General features: G+C 38.8%; 1 protein-coding gene across 2 annotated transcripts in view; it reads right to left on the reverse strand.

Moving 5' to 3' along the window:
- Window positions 1-4,355: 4,355 nt before the first annotated feature.
- The window catches only part of CDHR1 (cadherin related family member 1), an 88,859-nt gene continuing 79,128 nt past the window's right edge, over window positions 4,356-14,086 (reverse strand). Inside the window, exon 17 of one of the 2 annotated variants that reach the window (XM_072129274.1) lies at window positions 4,356-6,635. In XM_072129274.1, the coding sequence (XP_071985375.1) occupies window positions 6,081-6,635 (555 nt within the window). In that variant the 3' untranslated portion in view covers window positions 4,356-6,080. The other variant, XM_072129275.1, reaches the window with a different exon arrangement.

A 14,086-nucleotide genomic window follows, 5' to 3' on the forward strand; every position in this document is an offset into this window, starting at 1 on the left:
CTTTCCTCCGCATTTCCTTCACTTCTGATGCCACCAGGGACTGGAACACCTGTGGATCAAACTTTTTAGCTCAGAACTCACCGATGAGACTTCAGGACAGTCTCTGGGTTCCATCTATGCAGCTGCCTTCACCATCCCGTCAGCCACATACTTGCCCTTGGTTTTGTGGAGTTACCAAATTGTGTGTGCTTTTACTTTTACTATCCCCACCTCTTGTGGAAGTAAGAGAGCATCCTTGAGCTCTTTAATCAACGTGCCATGCTTAAAGGGGGTCCCTGCAGGGGTGAGGAAATCTCTAGCCTTCCATATGGGTTCATAGTCGTGTTTACACCTCAAAACTCTACCTTCTATAGATGTTTGCCCTTGTACCTTCCACCAGCTGTAACACTTCCCTGAGTGCCATCACTTCACCTCCTGTGCTGACCTGTGTGTAGGGAGTTGTTCTGCTTGTACTACCACATGTGCACCACTGACCACTGCATATCCAGTATAAAACCGTCTGTCTTCTCCTGCAGACCTGGAGCCATCTACGAGAAAAAAAACTCAACATCTGCCTTAATCATTCTTCTCTCGGTTAAAAACCCTTCTCCCCCCCCCCCTCTGAATCCTGGAAGACTGGTGACAGAACGGCAGGATTCATGGCTTTGTACCTTATCATTGTGACGGCGGGGCATCATGAGTGCACACTGGAGTCTGGCCTTTGCTCAGATGCTTGGGCTGTATTTGGGTGATGACACTGTGCAAGTCATGTGGGGTTTTCAAAGTAACTTAGTGATCTAGGGTCTAGGATCAACTCACTGGCCTTGCTGAGCAGATTGCTGGGCGCAGCTACTAACACCTGTTGACATCTAGCAGTGTATTATATAGATTAAAGTCACACGTGGGTGAGAAGTTGAGTGTTACAGATGTGGGTATACTAAATGTATTGCACGTGAATATATCATGGTAGGGAAAACATTCATGTCTACCAATACCCGTAAATAATATGATATCAAAACGTATTTGAACTGTAACACCAAGAACAGCATCTACATAATAGAATGTAACATTTGTGAGAAACAGTACATGGGACATACATCAGGACCCCTCAAGATTAGAATTCGTAGACACATATCTGATATTTCTAACAACTCTGTCAATGTTTCAGCTGCATCCCGTCATTTTAGGGAAACGCATTATAAAAATACTGTAGGTGGAAAGGCATAGAAAGGATTTACAAACAAGCTATAGGGGGAGACATTAAAAGAAGACTCCTCAACAGGGAAAGTTATTGGATGTTTGTCTTAGACAGCCGACAACCACAAGGTCTCAATATTAGACAAGATCTGATACTTACCTATTAACACACACCACTTCGGGGCATCTGGGAATTAGTCTTGAGAGGTTCCTAACATGTATTCATTTCTTCATTTGTGATTCATTACACATAATCAGGATCTATATGATGCTCAAATATTTCTGAATTAAGAATTGACTTTAATATACACATTATCCATCAATGGAATATTGCATTTCTCAGAGACTAAATATGAAGCTGCATATGTGTTGCGGCAGTGGTGTGCACCTCTTTTGGAGCCCCGCTGAGACATCACACTCAGTGATAATTTTATGTAATTGTAATGCACTTATGGAAATGCATGGTTGTGATGTGTCTGCACGGATTCTTTTAGGTTAAGTGCACATTACTGCGGCTTTGAAGCATTTGCTACTTCTCTGTGCCAAGGTTATGTTTATTAGAGAATAAGTGTGTTCATTTGCATGCTACCCAAGGTAAGCCCAGTATATAGTTTTTTCTTCCTATTGTTCAGCATGAAACACTGTTTTTATACTCACACAGGTGTAGCAATCAAGGTTGTTTTCCTTTCCCAGGTCACGTGAGCTGTGGCTGAGTTCCGCCCATCATGTGACCTGAGGCGGGATATTTTAAATACTGTTTGTATGATACAAAGAGTAAACCATGATTAAGGCTCAAGAGCCGAAACATGTAGGTCCGTGGGTTGCTCTCTTGGATACCTGTGCCTATGATTGCTTTTTATGCATGATTTTAAAATAAAGAAGAATGTTTCTGTATTGAGCCACGCTTCCTGAATTTGTGGGTTTGTGACAAGGTCTTATCTATTTTCTGCACTATGATGTACTGAAGCCTGTAGGTGGATCTGCGAGCACCTGCACTCAATTGGAAGCCTAATGCTCCAGTAGGTGAGCTGGATTTGCTTTTTATTTGTTCCCTTATTTTCCTTTCGTGGGGGAGGAGCTAGACAGTTCTTCTGTGTCAATTTTTTCACCTTTGGTACCAATTTTTTAGGAGTTTAGATGGGTAGCCTTTCTGGATGAACCTATCTTTGAGGATTTGTGATTGTGTTTGAAATGTGGTATGGTCTGTACAGTTTTGGGCGGATCCTCTTATATTGCCCATAGGGTACATTCCACAACCATTATTTGTAATGTGAGCTAGTATAGTCTAGAAAACTGTTAACGACTTAAAGAATGTTTGTGGCTAGGTTTGATTCCCCTTCGTCCACATGTATCAGGAGGTCTAGGACTTCTATTTGTGTGGGGGATAGGTTTACCGTTAGTGTTACACCCCAGGAGTTCTGATTTATTTGTTTCACAAACTCTCTTGCTTGTGTTTCTGTACCTTTCCATATGATGAAAATACCATCAATGTATCTTTTAAAAATTGGATTTGGTTATTAAAGATGGTATTTCCTGTAATGAGGGTTTGTTCGAAAAGTCCCATGAATATGTTTGCGTGGGAGGGGGCAAATCTCTTTCCCATGGCTGTCCCTTTAGTCTGTGCATAGATGTCATTTAGAAAAGTGAAAGTGTTTTGTTCTAGAATGAACCTAAAACTTTCTAAATTAAATGTTATCTGTGCAGGGGTAGAGACATTCATTGTAACAAGAAGGAAATCTGGTTGCCATTCGATGGGTTCTAACTCCGTGATTAGTTGGGCCGAGTTTCTAAGATAAGTTGGGAGAGCCTATTCCTGTAGTAAGACCAATATATTCTGAGAGGTTTGATGTCACGGAATTGATTCCCAATATGATGTGCGGGCCTGGAGGTTGTATAGGGTTTTCATGTATTTCGGGTAAGTAGTAGAACAGAGCTGTGCGTGGGTTTCTTGGGATTTTCTTGGGATTATGTAGTTTTTTTCTTTTTTTGTTAAGATGCCTTGTTTGAAAACCTGGTGGACTAGTATGGATAGGAGGTCTAAATGTCCATGTTTTGGATCATGATCTAGTTTCTCATAGTTCTGGGAGTCCGATAGTATTTGGTCACTTTCTAGAATGTAGTCAGTTCTGTTCAGAGTGACGGTCCCACCCCCTTTTTTCCCTGGCTTGATTATGATAGAGGGGTTTTTATTAGTTCTTTTAGGGCTTTTATTTCGTCTTTTTTAGGTTAGGATGCATATTTTTCTGTTTTGATCTTTCCAAGGATCTGAAACTGTTGGAAACTGAGGTGTAGAAGCTTTCTATGTGTGGACCCCAGTTATGTATGGGGTTAAAGCTAGACCATGGTTTGAGGTTCGTGTGGATAAATGGGTCAGAGATGTCGGTATTGGTATGGGTACTTAGGTTGGTATTTTGGGGGATATTTTCTTGTGACATGGCAAAATCAGGATGAGGTTCCTGTTGAAATGATTATGGTCGAGAAACAGAATTGAATTCATTTGATTTGGATGAGGGGCAGAAGGAAAGGTGTTAATAGATTTGTTTCTTGTTTTGTAAGCTTGTATGATGACAAGTTGAAAATCTTAATTGTTTTCGGTTGGTTGGGTTTTCCCACTCTCTTTCCTCGGGTCTTTCTTTTCTTTTGATTCTGGTTATCCTTGGTGAAAAAATAGCAAAAAATGCTTTTGGGCTCTGTAGTGGTAAAATGAGTGTGTCTGTTCCTGTTCCTACTCGAGGTCACTACTTCAGTGTGGGGGATAAGCTCTAAAAAAGAAATTGAGTTGATTGAATCAGTATAGGTTAGGGTATTGTTACTTAGGGTATTGTAATTTTTTCTTTTATCTTCATCGCAATTATGGGGAGAGATCACTGTGGTTTGTGTGTTGTTGAGTGGTACATCTTGGTCTTTGTTTGGTGAGGGGTGGGTTTGTTGGATTACTGTAGGCTCTTGTTCTTCGTATACTGAAAATTGTGATGCATTAATTGGTGTGTGTTGTTCTGCATTGTTGCAAACACTGACAGGAAGCACCAATTCGATAATACGGAAATAGTGCTTGTAATATTTAACAAAATGTCTCTTCATCAGAAAGTCATTTTTCATTCCTAGAAAACCTCTTAGGTTTATAATTTATACTTTTTCCATTACTACTAGTCTTTTTGTAAAAAATGTAGGAAAAGACATTTAATGGTTTCAGAAAGTTTAATCAGTTTTATCAGAAAAAATGAAACATATTCCATATTTCCACAGCACATCCACAGTATATATGTTTTTGAATGAACCTTTCTATTCACCTACATGTAAAAAGTAAAAAAATTTAAATAAAGATTTGGGTAACCCTTTCACTATAAATCCAGAATGCATTACACATTTACCAATGAAAATATACTGCTACGGTCACAGTACTTAGAGATATGGTAAATATATGAGATGCACAAATTCAATAAATGAAAATTACAAATCCACTTTTGCTTGCAGTACTTTGGACCTGTTCTCATGCTCTGTGGGGGTTTCATCACTGACACTGCCATCGATGAGCAAGTTAAGCCCTATCCTATGCATAGCGCCAAACTTGTTTTGTGGGAAAACCCCTTTAATGTCTTTAAAGTCTTAAGTATTGTGAATACATTCCAGTATATCAAAATCATTAGAAGTACAAGTAGCATGTTACCCAAATTTGATGCAAAGGTAAACTTGTGTTCTAAGATAAATATGGACTTTGGGGATTATGGTGAGATCATAGCTGAATTACAAAACAAAATACCACATTTGTAAACTATGTATAGTCTCATGTGAAATCATGTGCATTGTCAATGTTATCACTTCTCTAAAATGTCAGTACTTTGCTCATGTGTCTTTAAATTACATTTGATGATATGGTAACCATGGTAACATAGATGGTTGTCCTCAACTAACTATTGACCCATGAAATAAATCACTAGACTGATTTGGTTGTCTGCAAGACATTGCTGAGGCTATTGATAGGCTGTGGGTAAACATTCATATCATAGCTGAGGCCAAGTAGACTAAGACCAGTGGGTAAAACTGGACCAGCAGTCCCAGAATGATGGGGAATATTTTAGAATTTTATGGCATTTCACCTTTAAAACTATAACCCCTTAAACTATATCTGTTTTTCTTAATTGATATCAGAAGTTTAACATTCTGAAATATACAATTTTTAACCGTTTTTTTATTATACGCAAGTTTCAGAGAAGTGAAAACACACATCAATGTTTTAGTACAGTATAAACCAGATATATGCTATAGAATAAGTTAAATTTATAATGATATCCCCAGCTATTTACATTTGTATATGAAATGTTTATACCCATGAACATATTTTACAGAACCCATAATTTACAGTCATGTAAGGTACCTTCTATAAAAACTGCATACGGGAGCTCATTAGCCTTTCTAGATGAAACATGTTTTGCAAAATGAAATGTTGAAGGCTATAAAATTAGGGAATAATAACCCAACAAACTAAAAAATAGAAACAATGCCACATGCCCTGTTTATAGCTCAGAATCATGATAGCATCACTGCTCAATACTTGAATCATATATTTAGAGCCAGTGGCACCTGGAAAGCATTGCCCAGTTTGATCTCATAATATAAGAGCCAAGAGATGGCACAGGAGATATAGCTCATGCAGATAGGCATGATACCGAGCTGTAAGCATCCACCCTGTTATCCAATAGGAATTTTCTGTGTTATATGTTTAAAATTACACAAACCATATCTTTATAATAGTTTGCAATGAATAGTATGTTATACATTTACTGTATACCGTCCTAAATGTGTGCTTTATACATCTTTACATATCATGTATGAACACTGCATGGCTTTCATACTGTACATAGATCCATACTGTGATATCCTTTACATTTCTGAGCCAAGATTAGCTAATAAAAAGAGATTGTGCTCCCAGCGTTTTTCTTCTCGAGCATGAGTTTCAGTTCCGATACGAGGGCAGTACTAACACTTGGAACGCGCTCTTTCATTTGCTGATCAATAATCCTAGGAGTAAGTGACCCAGACACTGTAGGCAGGCTCCATTCTGTCTTACTGGTTTTTGGTAGTAGGCGAGGGGGTGGAGGAGGAGAAGGGGCATGTGGTGGAAAAGGGGTAAACTGGCTGTTGTTATTTCCATTCTCGTTTTGAAGATCCGTTTCCACATCTTGCATGGCAAACTTTTCGGCAGAACCTGTAGACTTCTTGAACTTCAACCATTCAGTCCTAATTGTTCTAGGAGGATGGTCTGGCCTTCGTCGTCTAATTATCCTCCTCATGGGCATAACTTTATTAGACTTTTTGTTGCGCCAGAACATGGCTGTAGATATTAACACTGTAATGACCACCATAATTGCCATGACACCAGCTAGCACCCCTAAGGCTTTCATGGGGTTATCTTTACTTTGCATCAAAAAGGCAGCCACAGGCCCCTTGTGAAGAAGAGTCTGTAAAAGAGTACAAAAATAACATGTGATATACAAATTTCCCTATCTGCAGGTCTGACACTTGACCAAACTTCCTTATTTCCTAGTTATGTGCTCATCATTAAGTATTCTGAAGTTTAATGGCCATGACACTCACTGGAGTTAAGAGGACATCTTCTTATTCTAACAATCATTAACTTGTAAAGTAAAAAGCCACAAAAATATAATACAAAAGCTAACACATATTAAAAATACATCCACTGTATTACCACATGTCTACCTTTTGTTTTCTTGTACTCTTTTACAGACAAGAAAGTTCTATTAGAAAATATCATCAATATTTATCAAAAATACAGACCAACGTTATTTGGCATTTTGGAGGCACATTGAAACTGGTCTGGTTACTTAAAGGACTGCTTTGGTGGTCCCCTTGTAATTTTTTTGACCCTGCCTCTAGGATGGATTTTGGATCGTTTCACACTTTTCCAGTACATGATAGTGGAAATCACCATAGTTATAGAAATGCTGGAGAGGACAGTACTCAAGCAAATTCCAAATATCATCCATGGTCGTTTTCTGAGACCCAAAACATAGGCCTTTACCCTTGATTTGATCTGGAAATGGCAAACATGAGAAAACGTAATGTGGGGAATGGAAGTGTGGTTGAGAAGAAGGAAACAAGGTAAGAATAATTTGCAAAGAACAAAAAACAATAGCAAAGCTTAAAATAAAAAACCTAGCTTTTAGCACACATAAATGGCAAGGGGGGAAATGGGACACACTCATATTTGGCCTAGTACAAATACATACTGTTTTGGAGAAAAACGCATTTTCAAATTATGCAAATGGCCCTCAGGGGCTCCTTCCAACATCACATAAGCCCCTCCTGTCTCTATCTTCTGCTAGTTATCCATGCCTCTGTTCGCCATTACTGCCTGTCTCCTCCCTCCCCAGGGAGCTGATAATTAGCAGATGAAAGGGGTGCTGAGGCTCATTTGCATAACTTTAAAAGACGATTTAAACTAAAACAAAGCCATAAGAAAATGAAGAAATAAAGGATCCTGTTTCAGGGGACACATACCAGCTTGTAAATGTGCTTGGTGTACAATACTGCATCCATGTGGTAGATTCCCCTTAAGCAGTAAGAAGGATAAGCCAATATGGAGATAGAGAGGAGTAATGTTAACCCTTACAGGGCTACCAGCTTTTAGTAAGAAAGGGCAGGTAACTTATTATTAAATGTTTTGTATAAATGTTAAAGAATGGTTGGGCTGGTGGAATATCTTGCAAAATACACTTTGAATCGCAAAACTAAAAATATGTGTCAAGTATTTTTTAACAATCTGTCCAATGATACCAAGCCTGCTATCCACACCCCTGGATTTGGGGTGGGGGAAACGTGTGCTAAAACATCAGAGCCAAAATCTGAAAATAGATGTGTGCAATATTTTTCTAAAAGCTATCCAATGTTATCCAAATACAAATCCAAATTCGAGCACTTAACATGAGCCTTCAATATTAAAAAAATTTGTAGGCGATGAGAAAAATCCACCATCTTCATAGAAGTGAAGTCTTAAGCTAATCACATTAAGCTCTTAACGACTTGGCCATTTTGCAACTTCCTGACACAACCCATTTTTTTTAAATGTATCATGTGTCACTGTAATTGGCCATGACTTTGGAACGCATCCAGGTGCTTTACAGACTTTACAGTGTAGGGTGTATTTTGTGATTGTTAAAATAAAAAAAGTTTTTGGGTGTGGGATGTGTTATTTGTGTGGGGTGGTCTGTTATTAGAGGGTGGAGGTGGTCTTTCATTAGAGCGTGTGGTTATGTTCATTTATTTTAATTTTATGGTTTGTTTTCAATTGTTGGTTTATGATGTGGTTGGGGGGTGGAATGTTGTGTTATATAAATTAGATGTATATGTTATGTTTTTCTCATTCTTTAACCCCTTAAGGATGCAGCCATTTTACAGCTAGAGGCTCAGCCCCATTTTTTGGATTCTGACTTGAGTCGCTTTATATGGTTATAACTTTTGAACACTGTTACTTATCAAAGAGATTCTGAAATAGTTTTTCCCCACGTTGTACTTCATTTTAGTGGTAAGGCCCCTTTCACACTTGCGTTTTTCATGCGCATTTTCTGCGCGTGCTTTTGACGCGCAGAACTTGCATTGCCCTCTGACCCATTATAACCAATGGGTCTTTTCAGGCTTGCATTTTTTTTTCACGCACACGCGCATTTTTTTTAACGCGCGTTTAAATCTCGACATGCTCTACCTTTGTAGTCACACGTGTGAAAAACGCACCATACAAGTCTATGGAGACGCATCAAAAACGCATTGCACTCTGAGACACTTGCAAGTGCAATGCCAATCAATTGCCATAGAAAAGATAGAGCTCAGTCCTGAGTCCATTTCACGCGCATTTTCTGCGCATGAAAAACTGAGACACTGAACAAACTCTGACTGAAAACTGATTGCACTCTGATGCAAAATGTGCATTTTTCACTGACCAAACCCTGATCACACCCTGATCAAACTCTGACGTGATCTGCAACGCAAGTGTGGAAGGGGCCTAAATGTTGGCTGATAAGTTTTGCGTTTATTTTCCAAAGAAATTCACTTCTTTGAAATTCGAAATCATTACATTTTCAGGTAGATAGATTTACCACTTAAATGAGTTGCTGAATAACATTTCCCATATGTCTACTTTTACATTTTCATAATTTTTTTAAATGTCTGGATAATATATATTTGATGTCGCGCGGCTTACAAATCGAATAGCAATTTTCCGTATTTTCAGAATTTACTCTTTTGCGGATACTGTTTTGAATGCAATTTTACATATTTAGCATCAAAACACCCTACATAATCAACCAGGCCTAGTCGCACCCATGGAGCGACCTGGTGGCTTCCCGCCGCAGCAAGTCCCTCCCGCTTTGCGGCGGGCTCTGGCGAAGACCAGGAGTCCACTTAGACTCCGCTCCCGGGTTGCGGCTGGCACCTTTATCCCCCGCTGTGGTCCACGGAGTCCACAAGACTTTAGTCTTGAGGGACTATTCCCTGAGATTGTGACATGTATATAATGTTTGTTTTATGTTTTGTGTTATTATTATGTTTTATAATATATATTTTAATAAAAGATCTACAGACTGTTTTCTCATGACACATTGCACTTAATGTTAGTTAAAAATTTTGGGTGACAAGTTTTGTTTAGCATTCTGAAAAAAACCCTGAATTTGGCAAAAATTCTTAAATATTCTCCATTTTGGAGAATATTTGGTAGTGTGGACATATAAGGGTTCAAGATGTGCTTCACAAAAACATCAATGTGGGGCATCTATATATCATATGAAAATGGATTAACTCTTTCCATCCCTCACATGTCCAAAAGAAAAGAAAATCATTGATTTTTAGCATAATTTTGGTCGCCGTCCATTCTGTGAAAATGTTTTATGTATTTTATGGTTCACTACGATTAGTACGATCAGGCGATACCTGATTTATATATTTTTCTTTTATTCATCAAATTTTACTGAAAAAACTAAAATTTTGAAAATCTGGCTTGTTTTAGCATCACCGTTTCTTATTTAGGTATTACTTTTGTTTAAATCATTTGACAGAGATGGTTGAGGGATTATTTTTTCATTTTTTTTTGTACGCTGTCCATAAATGTGTAGGTCCAATTATCATTCAGATTTATTGTACAGATTATTATGGATGTGGCAATACCAAATATATGGGGTTTTATGCGTTTGGTATATGCCAATGATATGCCAAATTTGGTATCATTGAATAGGTTTTTAAGAAATATTTGACACGTAAATTTTCAAATCCAAAGTTTATTTGGATATTACACCCGCTCTTTTTATTACACCTTGTATGCATATGTATTTGAATTATATTATTTATATGTTCTACTAGGTGGTCCCTGACTTAAGAACACTTGACTTACAGACACCCCTAGATAGAGAAGGACCTCTATCCTTCAATGATTAGTTTTAGGAGTTATGAAAGTTGTCTGCAATGAAACTCTCTATTGTTAATCCTTGTTCATATGACAACTTAAAATTTTTGTCCCAGAGACCAAAAAACTTTGGCTGGGGTTTAAATATGCACCTCCAACTTCTATACAAATTCAACTTAAGACCAAACCTACAGAACTTATTTTCTACGTAACCCATGGACTTCCTATATATACAGTATATATATACAGAGCCTCCCCACTGTTAAGGGTCTTCCAGGAGGTACTGCTCGTCCTGTTTTTTAGTAAAAGGAACAAAAACTTTTCAATATAGTATGTTAGAAAATATATACCTAATGACCCCCATCACACACTATATTTTAAAAGTAACTGAATACAATACAAATAGCATGAAAATTGTCTAGGGTTCTACAGCTGCACCTTGAGCCTACTGGAAGTGCAGAAGTGGATTCTAAAATATTTGTTGTGTAAGATGTGCTCTTCCTGTGTGTAAAGACTATGACAAATTCCCATCCTGGAAACTGCTACTTAATATGAGCTTGATGCAAGAATTGTACACATAAGCCAGTCCAAATTATGAACACAATGTTATGGAGAAAAGGAGGAAAGGAAATTTGGGAGGAAGTATTTGTATGATCTTTTTATTTATAAGGCCGGTGACACACGTGGCGTTTTTGTTGCATTTTTTTCATTGTGTTTTTGCATCCTTGAAAAACGCATCATATTTGCATATTGGCTTTTCCAATGGGTTTTGGGTTTAAGTGTCTTAACTTGGCCTTTTCTCCCCTGCGATTTTTTGTCTCCATTTTTGAGGTGCCTTTTAATTGTGCTTTTGAAAGCAGTTGCTTTTTTTGAAAACACATGTGTTTGGGGGTCTGCATTTTGAAACGCATGCAATTATTTGCACAAACAGCATGGAGAACAAGATCTCTGCATTTTTGCATATTCCAAGAGACACAGCTGCAAGCAATTACCGCACATTGTACAAGCAAATATTTGAAAAATACATGCGCAAAAAATGCATGTGTTTAAAATTGCTACAGAAATGCAACAAAAACGCCATACGTGTCACTGTTCTGAGGCTGGCGGCACACGTGGCGTTTTGAACCCGTTTTTAGGCAGTTTTTAAGTGGTCCTTTAAAAAATGCATGCGTTTTTCAACAGACTGCTTAAATATGGCGTTTTAAACCATATGGTTCAAAATGCCACGTGTGCTGCCGGCCTAAGGATGCGTCACACATTGCAGTTACAACTGCATCGCAATCAGTTTAGACATGAACTGAACGGGTGAATGTGACTTTGAAGTGGAAACTTGTTCCACAAATGTCCTTTACCTATTTAATTAACAAAACTACACCTAAAACCACATCAAAGGTGATTGCGATTTAGTATTAACTACAGCTTGTGACTGTACCTTAGGTGTCTTTTAGACTCTCTTTATCCGTAATTGACAGCTATCTCTGTATGTACACTTAAAAATGGAAGACTTTCACTCTGCGTACAGCCCACCACAATCCTGAGCATAGGATGCAGGTATGGCAATTAATAAAATAATGTACAAGTTAAACTGAAAAGAACCCTCCAGTCACAGATGATTCATTGAGTTATACCTTGTGCAGGGCCTGAAGGGAGGAGAAGGACTCTAGGTTTTAGCAAGGTTCTAGGAATACAAAGGAAATGAGTCCAGCTTCTGCCTTCCTTCAGGCCTACACCATGTGTTAGCTTTGACTGGAGTGTTCTTTGAAGATTGTCCCACAAAACTATACTGCTTATCAACAGTCAGCTGTTCCCACTCTATAACATGCTGCCAGTAGATATGACACTGTGTACAAACTGCAATGCTCCTCTTGCTCTATGCTATGAATCCAGCAGATAGGACACTATTAAAACAATTCACGACACCAGTTTCTGGTTACAGATCGCTGGCAGATCGCCAAGGCCTGCCCCTGGCTATACTGGCTAGCGGTATGTGTGACAGCACCCTCAATTTGTTCAGCTCCTCCTGGTGTATGACATCCTGACTACTCAGTCCCACTTGCTGTGAGACATGTTGCCTGTATTTAGGACACTACATAAAAGCTGCTCAGCTCCTAACGCTCTATACCAGTGATGGCGAACCTATTGGTGACCGAGTGCCCAAACTACAACCAAAATCCACGTATTTACCGGGAAGTGCCAACGTGACATTTTAGGCAGTAACTTATTGTTATCTGTTCATCCACATCTTTCAATCATATCAACCCCCTGAGGTCACCAATACAGTTGAAAGAAGGAGGGCAAATTCAGACTCTCGTTGTAACTTCTCTCTAGGGTCTCTGTAGAGTAAGAATGGTGGGTCCAGCAGGAGGACCTCCAAAGATATTGCAGTTCTGTCCACACCTCACTTTTCAGTTTCAAAACAGCCAATGAAGTGTAAAATAGTGCTAAGAGCAGCATCTCTTAAAGTTGCCTGGGACTGCAGGAAGATTTAGTGGATTTTGTCCTGTTTGGAGAACTTTGCCCTGGGGTGATGGCCTGAGTGCCCACAGAAAATGCTCCGAGTGCCACCTCTGGCACCCGTGAAATAGGTTCGCCACCACTGCTCTATACTGTCTATTTTTTCAATTCAACCCACAGAGACACCTCATTATGTTTCAGTTGTCCTTAGCACCGAGGTTCCCAAGACTTTCTATGGTTGATAAATTCAACCCAATCTAAACAGGTATAGCAGCAGCCAAGAACCTGTATACATTACAAATTTAAAAACTGTCTGTTGAATTGTTTCTCACAAAAGGTGGTAGTGACATTTACCTACTCAAATGTGCCATATGTTTTTTTTTCTTTGATTAAGGGCTCATTCAGATGGCCATTATGAGGCCATGATCTGGTTGCATAATTTGCAAAGTGATCACGGCCTCCATAGTCTTTTATGGCTCCCAGTCATGATGCTGTGAGCACATGGTGTGTTACTGCACCACCACCAATTCAGCCGATCGTCTTCCTATGGAGGGAGGAAGGGTGAGGAGTGCTCATCCCTCCTGACCCTGTTTTCACCCAGGATCTGGTCTGGGCGAGCACATGACCATAACCTTACTGCTCTATGCAGATATGATACTACGTATAATCTGCTTAGCTCCAACTTTACTAGAACATATTGGGGCAGATTTTTCAAGCTGCCTAAGTCTACATTCACATGGTCGTATAAATGAGTAAAAATGTGCTTAGTTGCCCATGGCAACCAATTACAGCTCAGCTTTCATTTTACCAGTGTTCATGGGCAACTAAGCACATTCTTACTTTTAGGAAGCTTGATAAATCTGCCCTGATGTGTCTACAGACGGCACAGTCTAGCAAATTGGGCTATATTTTCAATGTGTCACATCTAACTATATAGTAAATTAATGTAGAACTTGGGATTCAAACTCACAAATATAATATTCTAAATATGTAATAGGGGAGCATGTAGATTATAGCAAGAAATGTTTGAATAAACATTGTTAGTAT

Source organism: Engystomops pustulosus, chromosome 11, assembly GCF_040894005.1.
Source record: "Engystomops pustulosus chromosome 11, aEngPut4.maternal, whole genome shotgun sequence".
Lineage (NCBI taxonomy): Eukaryota > Metazoa > Chordata > Amphibia > Anura > Leptodactylidae > Engystomops > Engystomops pustulosus.